The sequence below is a fragment of the Rhinatrema bivittatum genome, chromosome 4, assembly GCF_901001135.1.
Source record: "Rhinatrema bivittatum chromosome 4, aRhiBiv1.1, whole genome shotgun sequence".
Classification (NCBI taxonomy): domain Eukaryota; kingdom Metazoa; phylum Chordata; class Amphibia; order Gymnophiona; family Rhinatrematidae; genus Rhinatrema; species Rhinatrema bivittatum.
This window is the reverse complement of record NC_042618.1, coordinates 372,127,773-372,152,784: the sequence shown is the minus strand read 5'-3', so window position 1 is coordinate 372,152,784 and position 25,012 is coordinate 372,127,773. Positions and strand designations below refer to the sequence as shown.

At 42.9% G+C, this 25,012-nt stretch overlaps 1 protein-coding gene and 1 long non-coding RNA gene across 2 annotated transcripts in view; one reads left to right on the top strand and one right to left on the bottom strand.

Annotated features, from left to right (window-relative positions):
* Window positions 1-14,521, bottom strand: part of LOC115091043 — a 31,698-nt gene extending 17,177 nt beyond the window's left edge. Inside the window, exon 1 of the long non-coding RNA XR_003856591.1 lies at window positions 14,396-14,521. This is a non-coding gene — a long non-coding RNA (uncharacterized LOC115091043). The remainder of the gene's footprint in view (window positions 1-14,395) is intronic.
* Window positions 14,522-14,612: 91 nt separating this feature from the next.
* The window catches only part of PHF2 (PHD finger protein 2), a 381,209-nt gene continuing 370,809 nt past the window's right edge, over window positions 14,613-25,012 (top strand). The window contains exon 1 of the mRNA XM_029600845.1: window positions 14,613-15,043. Within this exon, the coding sequence (XP_029456705.1) occupies window positions 14,946-15,043 (98 nt within the window). The 5' untranslated portion in view covers window positions 14,613-14,945. The remainder of the gene's footprint in view (window positions 15,044-25,012) is intronic.

The following is a 25,012-nucleotide window of genomic DNA, read 5'->3' as shown; positions in this document are numbered from 1 at the left end:
TGGCCTACCAAAGCCTTTCACCGCCCTGCAAGCATCGATTTTTCAGAGCAGGGGGTCTATGGAAAGTATATATACTGATGCATAGACTCCCTTTTTATAGTTAATTGCTACTGCAGGAGTTTTCTTTAGTAAATACCTACAGTACCTGAATGTAAACCGGTGTGATATCTCGATTGAGATCGAATGTCGGTATACAAAAATAATAAATAAATATTCACCCTCCAGTGATTATGTCAAATTTTATTACATTATGATCACTGTTGCCAACTGGATCCACCACCTTTTTCTCTTCACCAGGTCCTGCGGTCAACTTAAAACTAAACCTTATATATTTTCCCCTCTTGTTGGTTCCATGACAAACTGCTGCATGAAGCAGTCATTTATGGCATCTAGAAACTTTACCGCCCTTGCATATCCTGATGTGACATTTATCCAATCACTACTCAGGTAATTGAAGTTTCCCATTATTATTTTGTTGCCCATTTTACTAGACAGTCTAATCTCTGTTAGCATTTTGCAGTCTATTTCCTTATCCTGACCAAGGGGTCAGTAATATGTTCCCCTTTTAACTTTGAAATTTCTCTCCATAAGGATCCCAGAGTGCAGTTTGTTTGCTACTTGACCGTATGCCATCTTTAATATATAGTGCCATCCCTCCACCACTTTTATTTGCCCTGTCATGTCACATGTACCCTGGTTTTCCCGTCGATAGCAGGGCTGAATTAGCCATGCTGTCATAGGATCTGTCAATCAGGTCCGGGAGGCGGAGCTTGTCAAAGCAGAGATCAGAGCTTTGCTCTCTGCGGCTGCGCGTGTGTTCCCCGCGCAGGAAAGTAACGGAATCTCCCCCGTCTGTTCTTTCCGCGCGCGGGATCGCATGTGGAGCTGTTCTTCTCCTCAGCGTTAATATAATAAACGTCAAAAATTGGGGTTTAAACCCTGTAATTGCGGCAAGGTAATGTCGGTCACGGATGGCCATGACCGATGTTATTGATGCCTAGGATCAGATCACAATTGGGAAGATTGTGAATTTTGCTCAAGGATGTCACCCAGGGCACTGAAGCAAAGGGCCTACAGGCTTCAAGAACTTTTTGCCTCACCGGAGCCATCAGAGGCTCATTCGTCGCCTGGCCCTGTGATTTTATCGGCTCCCTCAAAAAAGAGGGCATCATCGTGGGATCCTCAGTCCTCCAAATTGGGAGGTAAGGAAGTGGCAAGCCAACAAAGGCCATCGGATTGTCAAAAATCCAAAGAGCCAGAATCGCCGGCGCAGCACACAGTGGCGCCAAAAATCTCGGTGCCTAAAACTTCTGCACCTAAGGCGCCTTATGCGCATACAAAAGTGTTGGCGCATAACACTTCGGCGCCTGAAGAAATAACCGGCGCACAACATTTCTATGCACACGGCGCTGAAGACATCAGCGCGCAAGGGGCTAAAGCGGTCCGTGCGCACAACCAAAGGAAATTCTACGCGCACGGTGCAGTCGACATCTGCGCGCATGGCGCCGACACCACTGTGTGCCCGGCGCCAACCATCTCTATGCGCACGGTGCCGGACACATCAGCGCCGATCACTCTTGCGCGTACGGAAACAAAAAGATATGCGCACAAGTCTAGATCCACGCATAAGACACATGAGCACCCATCTCATGTATTACAAAATGAGTTGAAATGAAGATGTGGACCCTCACACAGGTCTTCTTCAGCCTCTTCATCAATAACCTCACCTCGTTCAGGTACTTCCCTTTCTTCGAGAGATAATTCGACAGAGTTTACAATAAAACGTAGAAAACGATCACTGTCTTCACGGAGAAGTCATACAGACTCGTCGTCACACTATTATCATAAGCGCTCATGACACTCCCACCACAAAAAGTCAGCAAAGAGGAGTGCAACATGGGAAGTAAGCCCTTTGACTTCTAAATCATCTCATATATCAACTTCAAATACCTTCTCACAGAGAGGTAATACAAGTTGCTTCCTCTACCGCTTCTATAGCTTCAGAGGATTCGAGGGACATCATAGGTGACAAAAAACAGAAAGACTATAAAGTATCCAATACTTTACCTCAGAACGCACCAATGCACCCTAAAGCATGTGAGTCACAAGAACCAGATGATCGTACAATAAATGCCCCCTCGTACAAAAGAGGCATTTTTTCAATTGTCCCAATCCTTGGCAGGTTTTTATGAAACTCTTCAGTCATCATTCAAAATGACTAATATTGCTGCTGACAGTTCTCTGGAACATAAGATGCAGACTAATAGAGAACAGTCGGTGGAGCCTCTGACATCTCCCATAGCAAACCGACCAGCTTCACCAACTTATAAACAGGATATATCATTTGATTCTCCTTCACCGTATACATCCCCATCATCATCTACGGAATTCCCATCGGATCCGCAGGAACAACCTCAGGAGCCGTATTCCCCTCCAGAAGACCTTACATACCCAAAATTTCTAGAAAAATTGGGTACAATACTGCATCTAGAGGTCCAAAAAGAGACAGACCCTAGGTCAGAAACCCTTGGTCTCCTAAAAATGTTTGAGACTCCAGGGGAACCAACAACTCTTCCACCACAAGAGCTCCTGCATTCAGTCTTACAGAAATCCTGGGAAACACCTTACGCAATCGCAGTAGTTTCCAGGAAAACGGACATAAAATTCTGTATGAGGAAAACATCACCGTACTCTGTACCACAATTACCTCATGCTTCAATTGTAGTAGAGTCGGCGATGCAAAGATTTAAGAAAACAAAGTCACATTCCTCATACCCACCAGGCAAAGACAACAAATATTTGTATGAGTTTGGCAGGAAAAATATACCATAACTCAATGTTAAATGCCCGAATTATGCACCATCATTTCTACATGGTACAATACCTATATGAGTGCATACAAGCTATAAAAGGTATGCTTTCCTTGACTGCGGATCAGATACCTCCGCCTCTTCATGACATGGAAGAGTGCTATCGTCACCTTTTGAGGTCAATCTACGAAGCATATGAAACATAGTCTAGGGCATCAGCAACAGCCATTGCAGCCCGCAGACTAGCATGGTTACGCTCAAGTTCCATACATGAAGATTTGCACGAAAAACTAACGAACCTCCCATGCACAGGAGATAACCTGTTCGGAGAACGATTTCAGGACACAGTGGGTAAACTGAAGGAAGAAGCTCTAGCAATACAATCATTAACATCATATCCTAACTATTTGACCACACGTCGTTATATTGGATCTACTCGTAGGCAATCATATGCCAGGAGACCCTACAGATCTTACCAGTCCTTTCGTACACAGGCATACCCTGCGTACCAGCGACCTGCTCCACAACAGAATACCTCAAACCAACATAGAGGTAAATCACGTAACCGGAGACAGCAGGCACAACAGCCGGCTACTGCAGTGAAAGAAACTTCATCTTTTTAGTTACCCAGCCACCACCACAACATCAAGCACCACCAGGCAGGATTCATTCCTGCCTGACAGCCTGGGAGAGAATAACATCCGATAGTACGTCACGGCTACCAACTCCAATTTGTCACAAAACCCTTATTACCTCATCTTTCCACTTTCAAGATTCACAACTTCCAACCACAACTGGGGGAGGAAATTGCTTTGCTTCGCAAACAAGCAATTCGACAAATTCACCCAGGGACCCAATCAGTAGGGTCCTCATACCCAAGAAGTCGGGTGGCCTTCACCCCATCCTAGACCTAAGAGAATTGAACAAATTTCTCATCAAAGAGAAATTCAAAATGGTATTGTTGAAATCAGTCCTTCCTCTGATTCAAACCAACGACTGGATGTGTTCCATCGACCTGAAGGATGCTTACACACACATTCCAATCCATCCATCCTCGTGGCATTACCTATGCTTTCGCTACAGGCATCAAAACTACCAGTACAAAGTTCTCCCCTTTGGACTATTGGCTGCACCCAGGGTGTTCACCAAATGCATGGTTGTGGTGGTGGCTCATCTCAGACAAAAAGGTATAACCATCTTCCCATATCTGGACGATTGGCTCATAATCGCCCCAACTCCAAACTTCTTACTCTATCACCTCCATCGAGTGATACAATGCTTGCAAGAATTAGGATTGGTGATCAATTTTCAGAAATCACACCTACAACCAACACAACAGTTACAATTCATAGGAGCATGCCTGGACACGATGTGCAACAGGGCATACCTACCAAGTGACAGAATATCACAATTCTGTCTCCTGTTACATACCTTGAACCATACTCAGAGACCTTCAGCGAGACAGGTTTTAGTAGTCCTCGGCCACATGGCAGCGGCAAATTTCGTGGTTCCCAACACCAGGCTACACATGAGATGCCTGCAATGGGGCTTGAAACGTCAATGGAAACAGCACTCGCAACCATTGACACAGAAGTTATCATTGACCGCCGAAATGAGAAAAGACATAACATGGTGGCTCCTAGACTCCACCCTATCCAAGGGAGCACTGTTCAGTTCCCCTCCTCACAACGCAGTCTTAACCACAGATGCGTCTCGCAAGGGCTGGGGTGCATACCTCGAGATTTACGAAACAAAAGGGTTATGGACAATCTCGGAACAGAACCTGCAAATAAATTTATTGGAACTCAGAGCAATTCGCAATGCATTACGAGTGTTCCAAGACCACCTGAAAGGACGCAGGGGCATGATCTACACGGACAACCAAGTCGTGATGTTCTACATCAACAAACAAGGAGGGTCCGGTTCATGTCCCTTTGCAAGGAGACCTTGACAATCTTCGAACATGCTCACCGAAATTGCATACATCTCCAGGCAACTTGTCTACCAGGAGTTGCAAACACAAGAGCAGACAAGCTAAGCCGCATCTTTCATCCTCACAAATGAGCACTCAATACAGAAATAGCCCAAGACATATTCATGCAGTGGGGGACATCTTCAATAGATCTCTTTGCAACAGAGATCAATGCTCAAGTTCCCAAATTCTGCTCGATAAGACCAAGCCGATTCAGGATCGCGCAAGATGCCTTCCTCATTCCGTGGACGACAGGCCTCCTATATGCCTTTCCTCCCATACCACTCATAACAAGGACAATTCAAAAGTGGAGAGCAGACAAAGCTCAACTGATACTCATCGCCCCGGCCTGGCCGAGAAGGCCATGGTACAGTTTCCTTCTCCAACTATCCATCATGGATCCAATTCGGTTACCGAATCGCCAAGATCTTCTCTGCCAAGATCAAGGGACGTTCCTACATCCACTAAACTCATCTCTCCACTTGACAGCATGGAGATTGAGAGGCTCCTTTTAACAGAACAGGGAGTTTCCACTTCAGCACAATTCAACTTGTTAGAATCCAGGAAGCTCTCAACGAGGAAAAATTATAGCTATAAATGGAAACATTACTCTACCTGGTGCATGTCCAAAGGTATACCACCATTGGACTGCTCACCTGAATTGCTCATTGATTATCTTCATACACTATATACAGCGGGTCTAGCAACGTCATCCATTAGAGTCATCAGTGCCATAGGGGCATATCATAGACCAGTTAACAATATTTCTATATCCAATCATCCCTTTCTATATCGTTTCATTAAGGGGTTAACTCACCTTCGTCCTCCGATCTCTAAGCCTCCGGTTCCATGGAACCTCAACATAGTTCTGAAACAGCTCATGCTTTTCCCATTCAAACCCATGGACTCTGCACATATTAAATACCTCACATGGAAGGTTGTGTTCTTGGTTGCAGTAACATCAGCACGAAAAGTCAGTGAATTGCAGGCCTTGGTCCATTCTCCATACTTGCAATTTCATCACCAGAAGGTAGTTCTCTGAACTCACCCATCCTTCCTACCAAAAGTGATTTCTCAATTCCATCTCAGACAATGGAATTACCAACCTTTTTCCCTAAACCTCACGCAAATGATAGGGAAAAACTACTGCACACACTAGATTGTAAACGAGCTTTAGCATACTACAAAGAAAGGACAAACTCGGACTCCTGTGTTTCTCAACTCTTTGTCTCTTTTGACCCAAAGGCACCTGGACTACCAGTGGCTAAATGCACCATCTCCAGCTGGATAGCACAGTGCATCAAATTCTGTTACAACAAACAGAAACTACAACCACATTCAGAGCCGAAAGCTCACCAAGTTAGAGCAGTAGCAGCCTCATTGGCACACCTGAAGAATGTGCAGCCCATAGACATTTGTAAGGCAGCTACATGGTCATCGCTCCATACCTTCACATGTCACTACTGCCTTGATCAACAAGCAGCCACTGATGCAAAGATAGGGCACACAATCCTGCAATCTCTATCCTCCTGTCCACGGTGACTGCCACATTGTCAAAGATCACGTACAAATATATATCATAAACAACGTGATCGGGAGCTTGGGACTCCCATGACAGTATGGCTAATTCAGCCCTGCTATCGATGGGAAAAAGCAAGTTTGCTTACCGTAAATGGTGTTTCCGTAGATAGCAGGATGAATTAGCCATGCTGACCCACCCTCCTCCCTGGCAGTCACCAAGTCTTCGACTACACTAAGGCTTAATCACAGACTGAGGAGATTCCGTTGCTTTCCTGCACGAGAACACACGCGCAGCTGCAGAGAGCAAAGCTCTGATCTCTGCTTTGACAAGCTCCGCCTCCTGGACCCGATTGACAGATCCCATGACAGCATGACTAATTCATCCTGCTATCTATGGAAACACCGTTTAGGGTAAGCAAACTTTCTTTTCACAGTGTCCCACTGGTTATCTTTCTTCCACTGTTTACAAGATGCCTATTATGTCTATATCTTCCTTAAGCACCATACATTTTAATTCTTCATTCTTATTTTTAAACTTCAGGCATTTATGAGGACATTTTAAAGTAGTTTTATATGTATCCATAACCTACTTATTGTACGATGATACAGCAGTTTGGAGTCATTTTTATCTGCTTGCGCTGTATTTAAATGCATCCGGTTTTTTTTTTTCAGCCTTTACAACCACCTATCAGGACATTCTAACTTACTTGGTTTACCTGTATCCTTTGAAGATACCTCCCTCTGAATCATGTGCTGCTGAGCCAGTCAGGTTTCGCCCATGTTTTAGTTTAAAAGCTGCTCTATCTCCTTTAAAAAAAGGAAAGCACCAGCAGCCAGGTTCCATGCTGGTTGAGAAGCCCCAGGGCTGGCGGAAGCACCAAGTGGACTAGGTGACTACCTAGGGCGCCACCAGGAGGGGTCGGCATTGTCTCTCCCTCTTCCCACTCATGCGGTTGGGAGGGAGAGGGAGAGAGAGAATGAATGTGCCTCGGCATGGTGTGGCACAGGCGGGAAGAGGGAGAGACCATGCCAATATGGGTGGGAAGCAGAAGAGCGCATCCTCGCTGCAAGAAGATGTGGTACTGGCCTGGGCCGCACTGCAATGAAGAAGCAGGAAGAACAGCCAAACAGTGTGGCCCACACCTACTCAAGAAGCTATAACTTCAGCCCTGGTCCCTGCTCAGCTGAAAGAAACTGTACACGAGGCAGAGAAGCATCAGCTCCCCCAGGCCTAAAGAAAGAGGATGAGCACCGTGGGCTGAAGGATGAGGCCGTTGCTGTTGGCCTTGTGCTGCTAGGGGAGGGGCAGTGTGAGAGAGAGCATGTTTGTGTACATATGAGAGAAAAAGCATGTCTGTATGTGTATGACAGCATGTGTGTGTGCGCATGTATGAGAGACAGAAACAAAACGAATGCACCAATGTGTTTGAGGGATATAAAATATCAATAGTAAACAAACAAGATATCACCTCTATCAAGCAATTTATGCCAAATAATTATCATTCAATGTTTTCATAAGGAGACAATCTCTAAGGAATAATTGCTTTGAAAAAACTCAAAAATCAATTCTCACTTCCAATGAAAATGTTTCGGGAAGAAGAGGAAGGTTTCATACAATTTCAATATACCACTACATCCAGCAGTGTATAGCAATTCTAATCATAAACAGACCTCCTCCAACCCGTGATCAATTTTTTTTTTTATCTATTTCTTTAAAGTGTATAATTTCTGTTGAGTAAAATGTGAAAAAAACTTTTTTTTTTAAAATATCATATGATCTATATCTTCCCCGGACAAAATTTCTCCTTGAAATGTTCTATTATCACAAAAAGCCGAACTATTACCAAAAACGCCGACACAGATTTTCTCAAGGTACGGGAAAACTTCCCTTCTACTTATCTATATGACGGATTCGTTGATCGTCTACAAGTCCGTGTCCTAACAGGGCCTTGTTTCAAATCTTCGATTCGTCAGGGGACAAGATGATATAGTCCAGTGATTAGCAATGTTCAGCGTTTCTTCAAATTTTAGCGCGCCATCAATCTGGTCGCCATTTTGATTTAAATGTCCCGGTCAGCGTGACTCTTTTATATCCGTACCCACTACTCCCAATCTGACCAATCCTAAGACACGTCAAGCAACGTAAAATGACGTAATCTCGATGGGAAGTACAGATTCTGTGTTATCCATATCATCAGACCCGCTCGAGGTATCATCAGATGAAAAATTGAACCGTACCTTTTTCTGTTGTTGTGCCTTACTGCCCCACCAGTTGTATACCCTATCTAATCTATAATCCGTTTGATCACAATTGAATTTATTAATTTTTGTCTCTGAGGGGTTAAGGAAACAAATAACAGCATTGGTGGAGGTTACATTAGGATTGACAGACAAGGAGCGGAGCTTTCTTGTAGTTCCTTATCCTAGGATTCCAGTTATATACGCCTTACCTAAAATCCATAAGAACATGGTGAAACCTCCAATATGTCCTATAGTATCGTTAAATGGTGCTGTTCTTGAATCTCCGGCAATATTTTTGGATCGCGTTCTTCAACCGTATGTACAAAGGATGCAATCTTACACAAAGGATACCATCCATTTTTTACAACAGATTCAACAGGTATCATTGGACTCTCAGAAACAGTATTGGCTTGTTTCAATGGACGTTTCGGCGTTATATACCAATATCACTCAGGATCAGGCACTGGAAGTGATAGACACTAATATCGTCAGTCATAATGTGACACAAAGGATACCAAGGTCGTTCATTTTGCAAATTGCTGAATTGATTCACACTAAAAATTATTTTTTGTTTAAATCTACTCTATATTTGCAAACCCATAGCATACCCATGGGTTCCCCGTTGGCACCGACAACCTGTACATGGCAGAATTTGAAAAAACATATATCTATATGTCAGACTGGTGGCAAGATATCATCATGTGGAGTCGTTACATTGACGACATTTTTCATTTGGAAAGGGTCCGAGGACCGGTTGAAAACATTTTATACCTGGATTAACACTTTAAACCACAATTTACAGTTTACGGCAGAATGGTCCAATCAAACAATGACATTTTTGGACGTCTCGGTATCACGTCAGCATGATTCACTGGTTACTACGGTGTTTAGGAAACCCACTGATCGGAACAATTTATTAAGGCTTCATAGTCATCTTGCCTATTCGTTCAAATGTGGGTTACCCACAAGCCAATTTTTTCGGATACGAAGAATTTGCTCCACATCTTTAGAGTATGAAATTCAGGCGGAGAAACTTAAAAGGAGATTTTTACAACGTGGATATCCGCAAAAAATATTAAAACGTGCTTACAAACGGGCCAAGTATTCTGACAGGGATGCTTTGTTAACATACAAGCCTAAAAAGCAAGAACCAAAGTTAGTATGTGTTGTACAGCTCTCTACTGTACGGTCACTGTACAGCTTTATACTGTTTTGTTTTACAGAAACTTCCAAGTTCCCTCTTTCAAAGCAGTCAATATTCCATCCAATCAGTCCTCAAACAAAGATCTTTAAGTTTGAAATCTTTATTGTAAAGCTAATTAATAATTACTTACAAAAGTTGGTTTCAAACGTCTGTGCCACAGGCAGAGATCCTTGTAGCTGGATAAGGCAAGGGAAGGAAGGTGCAGATTCTTGGGGTGCAGGGAAAGAGATAGTGGGGTTGAAGCTGATTTGTCTTATAATTAAGCAGTAGATGGAACGTAAAAAGCTGTTCTGTAACACAGTTACAGGCACGTAAATCAGCTGCTGGCTTGGCTGGGACTAACCCACCGTCACGGCAATGAATACCGGAGAAATCTCCTCAGCTGAGGTAAGGGCGAGAGCCCTGGACCCAGTGACTCAGGAGGGAACCTGAAGGGAGGGGGCTTTTGTTAAAGGCATACTCCCTTTTACAGGCAGGGCTTTCAGACTTCTCTGTTGGGTTACCAAAGGTGTCACATTTACTATGAAGGAGGGGCTGTGGTAAACACAGGTTGTCTGTCCCAAACACAAACATGTACCCATTAATGGGGACAGAACATGTGTGTTGAAACAAACTACTGCATTTTCAGCCATATCAACCTCTATCAGAAGACATTGGCATATCTTGGGGATCCACAATATATTTCAAGAACCGCCGCTAATTGTAACATCTAGGGGCAATAACATCAGAGATCAGTTAGTAAATGCACAAGCCCGGACAAACGTTGATCAAGACAAAAATGGTCACTTTAGATGTGGCCAGTGTAGTCATTGCAATAATTGCATTGAGGGTCGTGTATGGGAAGATCCAGTATCTGGGTATAGAGTAAGACTGAAGTCTCACACCACTTGCAATTCAAGCTATGTGGTATATGCTCTTCTTTGTAATTGTCCCAAGGTATATACTGGGAGAACAACTAGAAACATAAGAGTAAGATTAAATGAACATAAATCCCGTTTACATACCCAGACCCTAACAGCCCCGATAGTATTGCATTGTATTCAATATGAACATTCTTTTACACAAATTCAGTGGACCATCATTGACCAAGTATTGACAACGTCACGTGGGGGAGATCGTAGACATATGTTGGACCTGAGGGAAGCATATTGGATTTTCACACTGGGTACAAAATCTCCACAGGGATTGAACAAAGAATTAGAATGGAGTACCTTGTTATATATACCATTTTTTGAAAATAGGTTTAATAAAATGGTTGTACATGTATTCATATGTTCCTGTTGACGCCACAGAAGAGTACAGATGCCCGTAGATTTATTGTTAGGGTACTTCCCATCGAGATTACGTCATTTTACTTTGCTTGACGTGTCTTAGGATTGGTCAGATTGGGAGTAGTGGGTACGGATATAAGAGTCACGCTGACCGGGACATTTAAATCAAAATGGCGACCAGATTGATGGCGCGCTAAAATTTGAAGAAATGCCGAACATTGCTAATCACTGGACTATATCATCTTGTCCCCTGACGAAGAATCGAGGATTCGAAACAAGGCCCTGTTGGGACATGGACTTGTAGACGATCAACGAATCCGTCGTATAGATAAGTAGAAGGGAAGTTTCCCGTACCTTGAGAAAATCTGTGTGTCGGCATTTTTGGTAATAGTTCGGCTTTTTGTGATAATAGAACAACATTTCAAGGAGAAATTTGTCCGGTGAAGATATAGATCATATGATATTTAAAAAAATAAAAAATAAAAACACCACAAAAACTCTACCTGGGTAACATCAAGCTAGGTGGAGAGAACATTGCCCAAATCTCATCTTGGAGTGAGTTTCCTCACGCCGAAGGTCATCAAATCTTCACAAGAGACCACTGTTCTGTTCGTATGTCTCATGTTGAATGTCAAAGTGGCCCCTAATCCCCTACACTAATACCTAAACCTCACCTCGAGTGACTAGGTGGGCCTACCATAGGGATACAAATACCTATCCAGGGGGATGACATTATGGCCAGGCGCTCTCTCTCTCCCCCCCCCCCCCCCCCCGAAGCTTCAATTCACCTAAAATAGGCCTTGCAGGGGCCATCGCGAAAGGCGATAAAACCTTACCACACGGTCACAGCAGCTATCACACAGCCTAACGCAATTCAAAAAGGTGTTGTGCGATAGCTCTTCGCAGACAGGCAAACCCAGCCCACTCCCTGCCCCTAACTCCTCCTATTTTTCAAATTTGCATCGCACCATACGATATGGTGCTATCACATGCGTTAAACACATTTTCGCATGCGGTAAGGGCCTATCGCATGCGTTAATGGGGCTTTTCGCATGCGAAAACGCCTTACCGCATTTTGATAAATGACCCTGTAAGATTGTTGTAGACTGGGGGCATGCATGCGCACATACCCGCCCCCTCCCCACAGTATGCGGTCCCTCATACACACACATACATGCATGGTAAGAGACAGAGGGAGCATGTGTGTGTGCAAGACACCCCCCCCACACGCAGACAAAAACTGAACTGGAAACCCCACAAGCCCAATTCTATATGCAGTGCAACAATGGAAAAGCAGAAAATTACTCTTCCTCAGAATAATACAATTAAGAAATATAAGTCAATTAAGAAATATAGTAAAAACCACACATTTCAAAACAGCTGATGAATAGAATATTCAATATTAGAAATTCCTGTACAAATTTTTAAAAATTTCCTAAATAAATCAATAAAATATTTCAAAACAGCAATCATCAAATAACACCCAATATTTAAAATAAGGATTTAAAAAATTCCCTGTTCTCCATATCTGTCACCCTGAGATTGTCGTGAACTGGGGGTACATACGCATTCAAACAAAATATGCTTCCTGTCTCACATACACATACATGCTTGGGGAGAGACAGAAGGAGCTTGAGTATCTGCATGTGTGAGACAGACACACATTTCCTCCGTCTCTCTTTCTCACATACAGCAACCCGCTTCCTCTGATCTCTCACATATAATTCCTCTCCCACACGCACACTTCCTATCTCTCACCCCCAACCCTGCACACACATAGGCACCCTCTCACGCACAGGCACCCACTGGCACCCTCTCATATATATTTATGTACAGGCACACATACACTCACTTTTATACACTCTCCCTCTCATACATTGGCACTTACTCTCACAGGGCCAGTCTTTTGCTCTCTCACACATGTTTTGAAGTTCTTCTTAGGCCGCTGGCTGCATAGCAAGCCTCTTCTTCTGCCGCAAGCTCCCGGGAAATGCTGGCGGCGCTGCAGGGCCTCATCTTCATCTGCCACTGGCCTCTTCTTCTGCAGGACCTTGCTTTTGTGGGCGGGGAATGGGAACCTCGCCAGTACATCACTTCTCTGTGCCACCATGGGATCTTCTTGCTGGCATCATTGGCAACCCTCTCCCTGTTGTCACCTAGGTGGACTGCCCCCTCCCCCCTCCCTTAGTACACCACTGTCTAGGGTGCCTAGTAACCTTCTACTGGCCCTGAGGAGCCCATCCCGTCCTAAAAGCCTAAAACTCTCTTCCCTGCACTGTTGTCTCATCCATGCACTAACACTCTGGAACTCAGCCTGCCTCTGGGGTCCTGCAGGTTGAACAACGAGTATTTCTGAGAATGCATCTTCCTGTGTCTTTGGTACCCACATGTACCCAGAGTTTCAGCTCTTCCCAGGACTAAAATTTTATATAGGTGGCATGCAAGGTCTGCTACCTTTGTACCAGGCAGGCAAGTTATAGATTCTCATGCGCAACAGCCACCCAGCTATCTACTTTCCTAGTGAATGAATCACCCACTACAACCACCATCCTAAACCTTCCCTCCTGGGCACGGACCCATGTACTATAGAGTGCCTGTGTACGTATAGAGATCAAACTAAAATAAATGGATATTAAACCCAACTAAAAGGTGTACATCTTCCTATTATCTGGGAAACTATTCAGAGACAGCCAGCTCCACCAGACCTCAACATAGAGCCATTCTTTAATGCTTTTTGTAAAGTCACCTAGTGTCAGCCAATCGGACATCTAATTTTCTGTTGCTAATGACAAAACTATTTTTATGAATGAATTAAAAGCCTTCAAATTTGTTTAAAAAATATAAATCTGATTTTTCCTTAAGCTTTTAAAGCTTTACATAGAGAAAATACTCAAACCATTCTGAACATTATAGTGTTAGTAATACGTAGGTTTAAATTCACTCCCTTCACAAATTTTGGAAAAGTAAGATTTAAAAAAATATTCTCAAACATATTCTCCAAAAAAGGCTATTTTTTCTGATCCGAAAGATGCTTTATGTGTAGGTTGTCCATATTTCTAAAAACTCGAAAAATATCAGTCTGACAGTTGGTGGAAATCCCCATAGGAAATAATAGGAAATACATAAAACCTTCATTTAGTTGCCACTAATTTAGTTCCTACAGCTGCCACTACAGATAGGCGAGCTGAGAAAAAAACGCGATATATCACATTTAGCATTACTCAAATTTGCCCGACATATGACTTTTTAAAATTTTTTTTATAGTCATACTTTACATTTTCTTTTCGCCTAGCTTTAAACACTCTGAAAAAGCAATGAGGCTGACCATAACGGTACCTTTCAGTTCTACCCCGCCTCAGACTTAACTAAAACATACCCTTTCCTATCCACGACGCTTCTCCACTATAGAATGGCGCAAATTTGCTATAATATCCAGCGTCGCGCGGCTGAGGCCGTTGAAAACGAAGACAGCCCGCCTCACAGGATTTCAGCTGGGCCTCCAGTTCTCCAATGATGTCAGAGGGGCCGCGTTTCCATTTAAAGGTGAGTTTTAAAGGGGAGGACTCGTTATTTTTGTGCCGGAGGCACTTCTCATTCACACTGTACGCGGCTCGCGCAAAGCTCAGGCAAAGACCAGCAACAACAACAACAACAAAAAAAAAACTTTCGGGAGCTTCTCTTTTAAACCAGACATACACTTTTTGTTTCTTCTGCTGTTGTTGTTGTTCTTTTTTTGGGTGGGCGTGACATTGCACATCGCCGCTCGCCCTTGAAAAATCTTACAATTGCATTATCGGATTTTTTTGTCTCGCTCTGTGTGAGTGCGCTCTCTTGACGTGCGACTGACTTGCGTTTTTGGAGGAGAAGCTACCTAGTGGCAGCCGCTGCCTGCCCGAGTCCGGTGTTGTTTTGAAGGGAATCTAAACATGGCGACGGTGCCCGTCTATTGCATCTGCAGGCTGCCCTACGATGTAACCCGTTTTATGATTGAATGCGATGCCTGCAAGGACTGGTTTCACGGCAGGTAACAACAGAACAAGGCGCCGGGGCTCGCTTCCCTTCCCCGCGCCCTACTCCCCACCCGTCCTGTTCGCTAACGATCTGCTTGATTTTGTGTTTATTATTATTATTCTGATGATTTTATTATTATTATTCTGATGATTTTAGTCTTGCTTCCGCGCTGTCTCCTCGCTTACTCCTCGGCGCGTTGCAAATGTGGAGCTTTCCTTCTCGCCTCCTATTTTGCAGCTTTCGAACACAGCGAAGCCGTTTTTGCTAGAGGAGGCGGAGTCATTTCTCTCTCCCTCTCTTTTGCATCTTTTCTTTTCTCTTTTATTGTTTTGTAAATTAAAGTCTGTCCGGAGAGGCTGAGTGTGTATGAATCCTTTTTTTTTTTTTTCAACTCTTCTTGCCCTTTTGTTGTGCTGGGGGTTTGCCAGTGGCTCGGGGAGTGGAGGTTTACACCGATTTCTCCGGGCTGGAGACCTCGGGGAGGCGGCCGGAGCGCGCACCGCTTCCCGGCTGCCACCATCGCCAAGGCTCTTTTTTTTCCCCTCCCCTCCTGTCTGACCAGAAGGGCTCGTTGGTTACACAAAAGAAATAATAATACAATAAATACATAAATAAAAGCACCAGAAACACACAGCAGAGTTCAACAATAAGAACAAAATTGAGCGCTAGGAAAAAAAAGGGAGCGGGAAGGTTGGCTGCTTCTCCACAGCCGCTGTAAATGGAAAGGGACGTTTCTCGCCGCGGACTGGAGGAGCGGGAGACAGCGCAGCGCTTTCTTGCCAGCAGCTGTGACAGGGGTCGTCGGGAAGTGTCACCTCCGTGCTTGGTCTGCTTTCAGCTGCTCTTGCGGGCTTTGGTGAACGCCGTCTCAGTTCGGCTCGGTAACTTCCGATGCAGAGCCGTGATTTGAATGCCTTGTAGCTTGCTTTTCTTCCCCTTCTTAAGCTAAAAAGTTGGCGGCTTAGGGTATGCGTCTCCCCCCCTCTCCGCCGGCCTCTCAGGCCGGGGGCGGCGGACGGTGGAGACTTGGCGATTTTCCCCATCCACGGCCTCGGCTTTTAAGCCTTTTAAGCGACAGCTGGCTGCCGGAGTGGCTCTCTTATTGTGGAGAGCTTCCCCATCCCCTGCCAGAGGACAAGCTCCTGGGTTAAATCGGGCCCGGAGTGTGCCGTTCGCGGTATCCGGATCCTGAGCTGGGTACGGAGAGAGGGAAAGAGTGTGTAGTGTGGTTCCGAGAATCGGAGTGTGGGGATGGGGCAGAATTGTTCCCTAGGATTCGAGGTCTCCTGTAAAGATGTGGCGGTTGTAAGACGAGCGAAGTGATCGATGTGCAGACGTATGGGGCTGAGTGACCAGGGCAGTGAGACGCTCGGGTGCCCTCTGAGCTGTGCAGAGATTTTAAGTGAGGATACAGTACATTTCTCAAAACCACAGCTACCCACCCCATCCCTCTCCTCACCTGGGCAGAAGGGCTAGTCTAATTCTACACACATCCAAATGCAGAGAAGGGAAGGTAAAATGAAGGGGAATTAAGTTTTATACCATAGACAAAAGTTTCTGTTGCTCTGACTTCATTTTCGGTTGGTCTGGGTGTAAGGAAGCATTGTCGCAGGTAATGATCGATAGGCACAAAGTGTAAGAATTTTCTCACTGCAAATTTGAATTGTGAAGGAGAAATGGAGTGAGTATTTCGTATAGTGCCAGGCTCTAGGCTCATTGAACTGCATGCCAGGGGAAGAAAGGATGTTTGGGTGACATATGGGCAAATTCATAAGAATGTTGGTTTTTTGAGAGTTCATACTCACTTTCCTTTGCTCTTCTGACTGGGGCCAACCTGTCTTTGTTCTCTGTGGTTTACTTTTATAGTTGGATGTGTTAAAAATATGAAAGCAACACTAACTGATGGTTATTAATCTCCATCCTGATTAATAAAAGTCAGACTTTTTGTTTCATTGAGCATTATGGCCAGGGAATATGGAAATAGAACAGGATTCGTTTTGCAGCTTTTTGTATTTTTGTAGCTTCTATATTTTTCATATTTTTTAAGGATGTTCAAATTTAACATTATGTTCTATTTAAAAATTGAAATGAAAAGGAAATGTATTTGGCAATTATTTTTCTTATATTAGTTGAACTTTACAGAAATCCTTAAAAATATTGCAGCTGTATAATTCATAATTGTAAAAACCTACAATACCGTATATAAATGCATGGATATGTTTTGTCTTTCTTTGATAACTTTGAAAGATGGTACATTGTAAAAACTTGCTTATAGTTATTAGCCTACCTCAAACATATGCCTTATGTGAATTGAAAGGGGAGACCATCCCTTCAAGGCATTACATACATGGTTATTTCCCTTGTTATGAATGACTGACTCTGTAACTGCTGACCTTACTGTTCATAAGTACTAGTCATTCAGAACTCATGAAATAAAAACACCTGTGCAGCTCTTTCTCACTTTTTATGTATATGTGTAAATTGAAATTATGCAAGCTCTTCATTTTTCTCCCTTGTCATGTGAACAGATATGCTGAAACTCAAACAGATTAGAACTGTGAGTGAGTAATAAAGCCTTTCTCTTTGGGAGGAAAGAATGAGAGGAGTGTTTCTGGCCAAATTAGGAACATGGATTTAAAAAAAAAAATAGTTTCAGGATCATATCTGTCTGCCTTCATCACTTTTTCAGCAGAGAAGATTGTCCAGACTAAAGCATTTAAACTTGATTAGCCAAGCACACTCACTATGGGATATACCTTGTGGCTAATTTTAGCTTGAAAAAATGACCCTTTCAACACCATTGCAGTGGACAGAGTCTCAGCATGGAAATGTTTGTATTGCACAGACTGTTTACCTTGTGAAATGAAAATAACTCCATTGGTAAAGAATAACTTATTTATGTTCTTGACACTAGCAAACGGTTAATGTTTCTTTCACTTACTCAATTTTATCATACAAAATTGTTTTTGATGCGTCTAAAGTATATTTTTATGATGTTCACATACAGGAACTTCTTCAGAGTATATAGGGATTCAGTTTAATTTCCTTTTTGTGGTGTGTAGGATTTTGTACTTCTCGATAGGCTTGGTACTCATCAGGATAATGGGATTAAAATAGACCAAAGGTGACAGGCAGACGGAGCTATCGCAGAACAACTTGATTTGTCGTAGAATATAAAACCAATTGTATGTAGACTGTCTGCTTTTGAACATACAGATTTTGACTGATTCCTTTTTACACATTTCACTGTTTCTTGAGTAATCTGCATTGGAAGAGAATGGCCTATGGGATGATATTACCTTAATATCCCTGCCCTGAACTTTTAGGAGGGGTGGGTAATAAATACTTTTAAATACATAACTAAACAATATGAAATAATATATGAAGGGGATAGCTGCAGAACGGGCAATAGAATACACATTTCTATGTCTACATCCCTCCCCAAGAAACGTCTACACTATCTGTAGCTAAAAGTACATGTGTAGTGGCACTACACATGCAGTATTTACCTGTAGATAAAATAGACAATTTTCAAAGACCTTATTTTTTTGGGTAATGCACAGTTTTTAGCTGTGGAAATACCTTTTGAAATTTGCCCTCCCTGTCGGGAATAAGGGCAATATTTTCTTATGAGTAGGCCTAGTGAAATCTGTGTGGGGAAAAACTGTAGTTTTTCAGAATTAACAATAATAGTTGTGATAGAGGGAAAAAATGTTAAAATGACTAAACTTTTCTTAAAGAAATGAGAGTTCATCTATAGGAAATTTTAAGAAACATTGACTAAACATTGTAGCTCTTAGGTGGCACAAGATCCATCGCCATGAGATGAGGACAGAAGCACATCTCCTATCTAGCTGATGTGCAGCTTTCCCTGCGAAAGATGGGGGCTTCCTTATCAGTCTCATCCTGATGCACTGATGCATCTTGTGATGATCAGGGTCTCTCTCTGCACAGGCTGAACTGTTTTATTGATTCTGTGCAGTTTAGAAGGAGCAGTGTTCTGGTGGCCTGTTAACATGGGCAAGGCTGGGGAAATTGTTGGTGTAGGTTATCTGGGCAGCTAAAATACAGCTCTTGGCACTTGCTGCTAGCCTGGACTGAAGAGAAGCCACCTCTTTGGTTGTTTCTGGATGCAGGATTTGCTGCTACTGTGGTTCAGTTCAGTGGCAGAGTAGCTGCCACTGAGTTGCAGGAGATGCTGAGGAGGAAAGAAGAGTAAAATGTAAAAAATAACAAAAAGTAAAGAAAATGTAAATATAAAGAGATTTTTTTTTTGCTCCCCATAATTCTGGGCTGGAGCCTAAGTTCTCTAAAATGTTCTTCACCCCTGAATATGGGAGGACTTACTGTTCCTCTCCAATGTATTTTCTATGGCAGAGGTTAGGGTGTGGATCTTAAATCTGTCTTATTGACACCACAGCCAATCAGGTTTTCAAGCTATCTACAATGAATATGCATAAAATATATTTAAATGCATTGGAGAACCAGTGTGCAGATTTATCTTATGCTTATTCATTATAAATAAATATAAATCTGACTGGCTGTGGGGTCATGAGGACAGGTTTGGGAATTGCTGGGTCAGGGGCTTGCAGGAGCCACTGCTTCTATTTCTGTTATATAGAATCAGATGGAAAGGAACAAAAGACTTCAGACTTTCCTACTAACTGCAGTAGTGGAGAATCACTGGGGGAAATGTGCAGCTTTATTAAAAACAGAAAAAGAAATCCTAAAGCATTCTTGGCCATCCTGATATATGTAGCACAAAGTATATGCAAAAATGTGCCAATTTAGCTATTCTTACCCAGTGGGCTTTATTAAGATATTGGAAGGTTATAGGGTACTTTGTTTTCAATTTAAACCGATTTTTACCCATAAATTCCTGGATTTTTCCAAAGGTGTCAGTTGGTTTAAACTTATTTTTACCCTTATTTTGGGCTGATTAAAAAGCTGCTTTGGAGCTACAGATGCAGCGATTCAAGGCCTCCAGCCACTACTGAAAGCCAGTGTAGGCCAAAATGCATGCCGTATTTCAAGTCCACTCTCCATGCATGAAAGTGCTCACCCTCCAGTGCCACCCATTCCGAGTTTCAAGTTCCGCCTCCTCACCCCCCAAGTCAGGACAGTGCATGTTGCCTGGTGCTGTGAATGCATTTCAGGCAGGCCCTGTCTACCAGAAGCATTTCCCGGCAGGTTCTCTGGCCCTGCTCAAAAGTAGAAGTGCAATGTTGCAGAGCGCAGGAGCCTCAGTAAGCATGCTGCCGAGGGAGAGAGAAAACACCTAGAACTACCACCGATAAGGATGAATGCTGTTGTAGTGTGTGTGTGGTGTGTGTGTGTGAGGGGAGGGATGGAGGGAGAGAGATTCTCGGTGGGGAGAGAGGCAGGGTGATGGGGTAGAAATGGGGATGCTTAGCCCACCGAAAGGGGAAAGCTGCCTTAAGTTCAGACACCTGTGAACCCGAAAGGGAAATATTGAGGATCTCAGTTTTATCCCAATTTATGGAATATCCGGAGACCTTACTAAAGGCTTTTATGAGGTCCACGACCACTGGGAGTGAGCGCAGAGGGTGCGTGAGTGTTAAAATCACATCGTCCGCAAACATTGCCAATTTGGACGAAAAGGTCCCCACCTCAATGCCAGTGATGGTCGTATTCTCCCGAATCTTCTGAGCTAGGGGTTCAATAAAGATGGCCAGCTACAAAACTACAGTGCGCATTCCGGATTGAGGAGCGACCTTCAGTCTCCGGTATCTCTATTCGAATCGTATTGCAGGGCAGTAGAGAAAATCCCCAGTTTATTATCCAAAATATATAAATTGCTCAATCGGGATTTGCATTCCCCCCCGGCGTATGTTGCTGCGTGGGAAACTGATTTGGGGATGACCCTGGCGACTGACGACTGGGTTGATATTTACTCAAAGATGGGGAAGGGAATCATATCCGCCACTCTCATTGAAAATGATTTTAAAATACTCTACAGATGGTACTACACCCCTGAACGTCTTCACCGTATTACCCCTCAGGTGTCGGACAAATGCTGGAAGGGTTGCGGGGCGACGGGTACCTTTTTTCATTTATGGTGGGAATGTCCCATGATATCCCGGTTATGGGAGGACGTCTCTGCCTGGCTTTCAACAGTATTGGGGGAGTTTGTGCTACTTACACTAATGCAGGCCTTTCTCAATGGGGACCTGGGGTCCGGGGATATGTATCTTTCAAGGTTTGTCAAGTTTGTTGTATCGGCTACCAGGTGTGTAATTGCACACCATTGGAAGGGCACAGTATTTCCCACATTGGCGGCTATTAAGGCGAGAGTGGATAAGGTTTATCATATGTGTAAGATAACAGCTCATAAACAACACAGTTTGCCCTCTTTCCAGAAGGTTTGGCAGCCATATCAGCGCTGGCGAGCGGAGCTTCTCGCTCAGTGAGTGTCACAGTTTAAAGATTGCGCACTAGTGGTTGCCTCTTTATTATTCTGTCCAGGGTACGGGGTTGATCTTGGGCTTTTTGTTATGCTATGTATTCAGGCTATTGAGATTGGATGTGATGATATGATGGTTTCTGCAAGATGGGGGGGGGGGGGGGGGGGGGGGGGAATAACACAATAACACAATAATTACATAGAAACTCATTTTTGTGTTTTGAAGTTTATTGCATTTTGGCATTTCACATTTGCTGCATATTTTGTCATGTATTTCTGTTCATGATGTTTCTAATAAAAATTTTAAATCGAAAAAAAAGAAATGGGGATGCTGCTGAGTAGGTGGGTAGGAAAATCTGTTAATGTAGGTTTATTGTCCTGGCTTCTGTCCACCACAATAAACTCCAATATTTACCCAGAAAAATGTCATTTTTTCAACTGGGTTCCTCCTGTTTTTGTTCTTATAATAAACCCTGATAATTTCCTGGGAAAAATACAGAGCAATAAAAACCGAAAATGAAGGTCCCTAGTTATAGGTAAGAATCTTTTAAAAGAATTGTTAAACCTTCATATCTGCTGCCCCATACATGCAGTTTGCTGCAAAAATGAACAGAAATGTAGGGAGGTTGCATAGGATCTGGATGAGAGATTTTCAATACAGTACAGATATGGAATCTCTAGGACAAAGTACTTGCAAGAGTATAAAAAGCTGACTGGAGGTCAAAAACAAATGTGAAATCAAATATAATGGAAATAGGTTAAGGGCTCTGGGCTAACCACATCTGACTAAGGGGAGGGAGACTTTTGGTTACAAAGGTAAGGACTATAATTTCAACTATATATCTTATGATGCTGTATACACTGCTTAATTTGGAAAAATGTAAAGAACATTTCCTCAGTAAAAAGTATTATTTAAAAAGTGCTGCTATATCTGGATTATCAAATTACCAGTTAGAAACTTTTTGTATAAAATCTATGCTGTCGCTGACCTAAAAACTAGAAGTCGAGGACTCCAGCTGGTTTGAATTTTACCAGTGTATTCCTTAATTGTTCATACATCCTCATTCCTCGGTGATATCCTTAACCCAGTTTTGGTGTATGTTTGTTTATATCAGCATTTATGCAATTAATTATGTAATTATATGTATTTTATGAATATTTTCACTGTACGCTACTGAGGAACTTGGATAATGCGGCAATTTTTAAAAAAATAAATAAATTACATACTAGTACAACAAGTCCTTGCCCCAAAGAGCTTACACTGTAACTAGCTATTTGAGGCACTGGAAGATTAAAGTGACTTGCCCACAATCACAAGGAGTATCAGTGGGGAGAGGAAGGATTTGAAATCTGGTTGCCTAGTTCCCAGCCCTTTACTCTCACTAGGCTCACCTACTGTCACTTATGCTACAGCTTCCCTTGAAGTGGGTATTTCACAAGTATTTTGAAATGCCTCTCCATAGATGAGTAGTACTGTTTTGTAGTTCTGCATCTTAGAAAGTAAAAAAATGACTTTAACAATAATGACATTCCTCCCTACGTCCAGGACAGTTCTTTTCAGCAGCAGCAGCAGCAGCATTGCCCAGCTCTCTGCCAAACCTTCTTCGAACCAGTACAGTTACATCAGGGGTTCTCAGCTCTGATCCTTGTGGGTCTTGAACAGATCTGATTTTCAGTATAACTGAAATATGGAAATCAATATGGTTGTTAAATCTGATTTATATAAAAATATATGTTGGTCATATCCATTGTCAATATGAAGATTTAAGGAATTTGTTGTGATATGAGACTTAAGGATCTAAACCAGAAGGATGCTTAGGTGCATAGGGAAAAGAATGGTCAGCAAAACAATTGGAGGTGATATTGTCCCTGTAGCTCCTTGATGAAACCTCATTTGGAATACTGTGTACAGTTCTGGAGACTGCACCTTTAAAATGATATAAACAGGATGGAGTCGATCCAGAGGGTGGCTACTGAAATGGTCTGTAATCTTTGTTGTAAAGCATATGGAGACAGAGGAGAAAGACTTAAAGATCTAAATATGTGTACACTAGAGGAAAGGCTAGAATGGAGAGATATGATAAATACATTTAAATAGTTCAGAGATATCAATACATATGGGCCAATACAGTAAAATTGCGGGAGAGCGGGCGAGTGCACAGGCCACTCTCCTGTGCACGCGATACAGTATTTAAATTTATTTAAATTAGGCCTGGTGGTAATTTACCCGGCAGTAATTATTACTGTTCTCTGTGAACCGGAGCGATATGTATTGTATACAGGAGCTCCGGTATATAAAAACCATAAATAAATAAATAAATAAATAAAATAGGGACACTACCACGTCCCTAGCGCCTCTTTTTTGATGGAAGTGGCGGCTGTCAGCAGGTTTGACAACCGACGCTCAATTTTGCCAGCGTCGGTTCTCGAGCCCGCTGACAGCCACGGGTTTGGAAACCGGACGCCGGCAAAATTGAGCGTCCGGTTTTCGACCCGCCAGCCGTGGGCCCATTTTAAATTTTTTTATTTTTTACTTTTTTAAACTTTCAGGACCTCCGACTTAATATCGCCATGCTATTAAGTCGGAGGGTGCACAGAAAAGCAGTTTTTCTGCTTTTCTGTGCACTTTCCCGGTGCCCGGAGAAATTAGCGCCTACCTTGGGGTAGGCGCTAATTTCTGAAAGCAAAATGTGCGGCTTGGCTGCACATTTTGCTTTCTGAATCGCGTGGGAATACCTAATAGGGCCATCAACATGCATTTGCATGTTGCGGGTGCTATTAGGTTCGGGGGGGTTGGACGCGTGTTTTGGACGCGCTATTACCCTTTACTGAATAAGGGGTAAAGCTAGCGTGTCCAAAATGTGCGTTCAAATGTCGGCTAACAGTGCGCTCTGTCGGAGCGCACTCTACTGTATCGGCCCGATAGAGGGTGGGTCTCTCAACAGTTAGACTCTGGAATAAGGGGTCATGGAATAATAGTTAAAGGGGTAGACTAGTAATCTGTGGAAATATTTCTTTACAGAAAGGGTAGTGGATGCATATAACAGCCTCCGCATCTGAATTCAAGAAAGCTTGGGACAAGCACAGGCGTTATCTGAGGGATTAAAAAGCTGATCAGTTGTGTGGATGGCAAGCTGGATAGGCTGTATGGTCTTTTTCTGCCATCATACTTCTATGTTTCTAGGTCTGATTTTCAGGATATCCACAATGAATATGCATGAGGTATATTTGCACATATTGCCTCCATTGCATGCAAATATATCTCATACATATTCATTATGAATGTATTGAAAACCAGATATGCTTATCACACTACAGAATCAGAGTTGCCTACGCCTGTATTTCGGGCTGCCTAGTTGTTGAGCCAAAGGCTGGGCAAGTTTGTTAGCCTTACTTGTAATTAAAGTCAAATATTAGTGTTACAGAGGTACTATCTCTATCCACTTACCTTGTTCTTTATTTAAACTTTGTTCTCTATTAACTAATTTTTTTGTTTGGTGGACTAACCTAGACTTGTTTTCTACTTTCTGAGATATATGTAAATCATTTAACTATCTT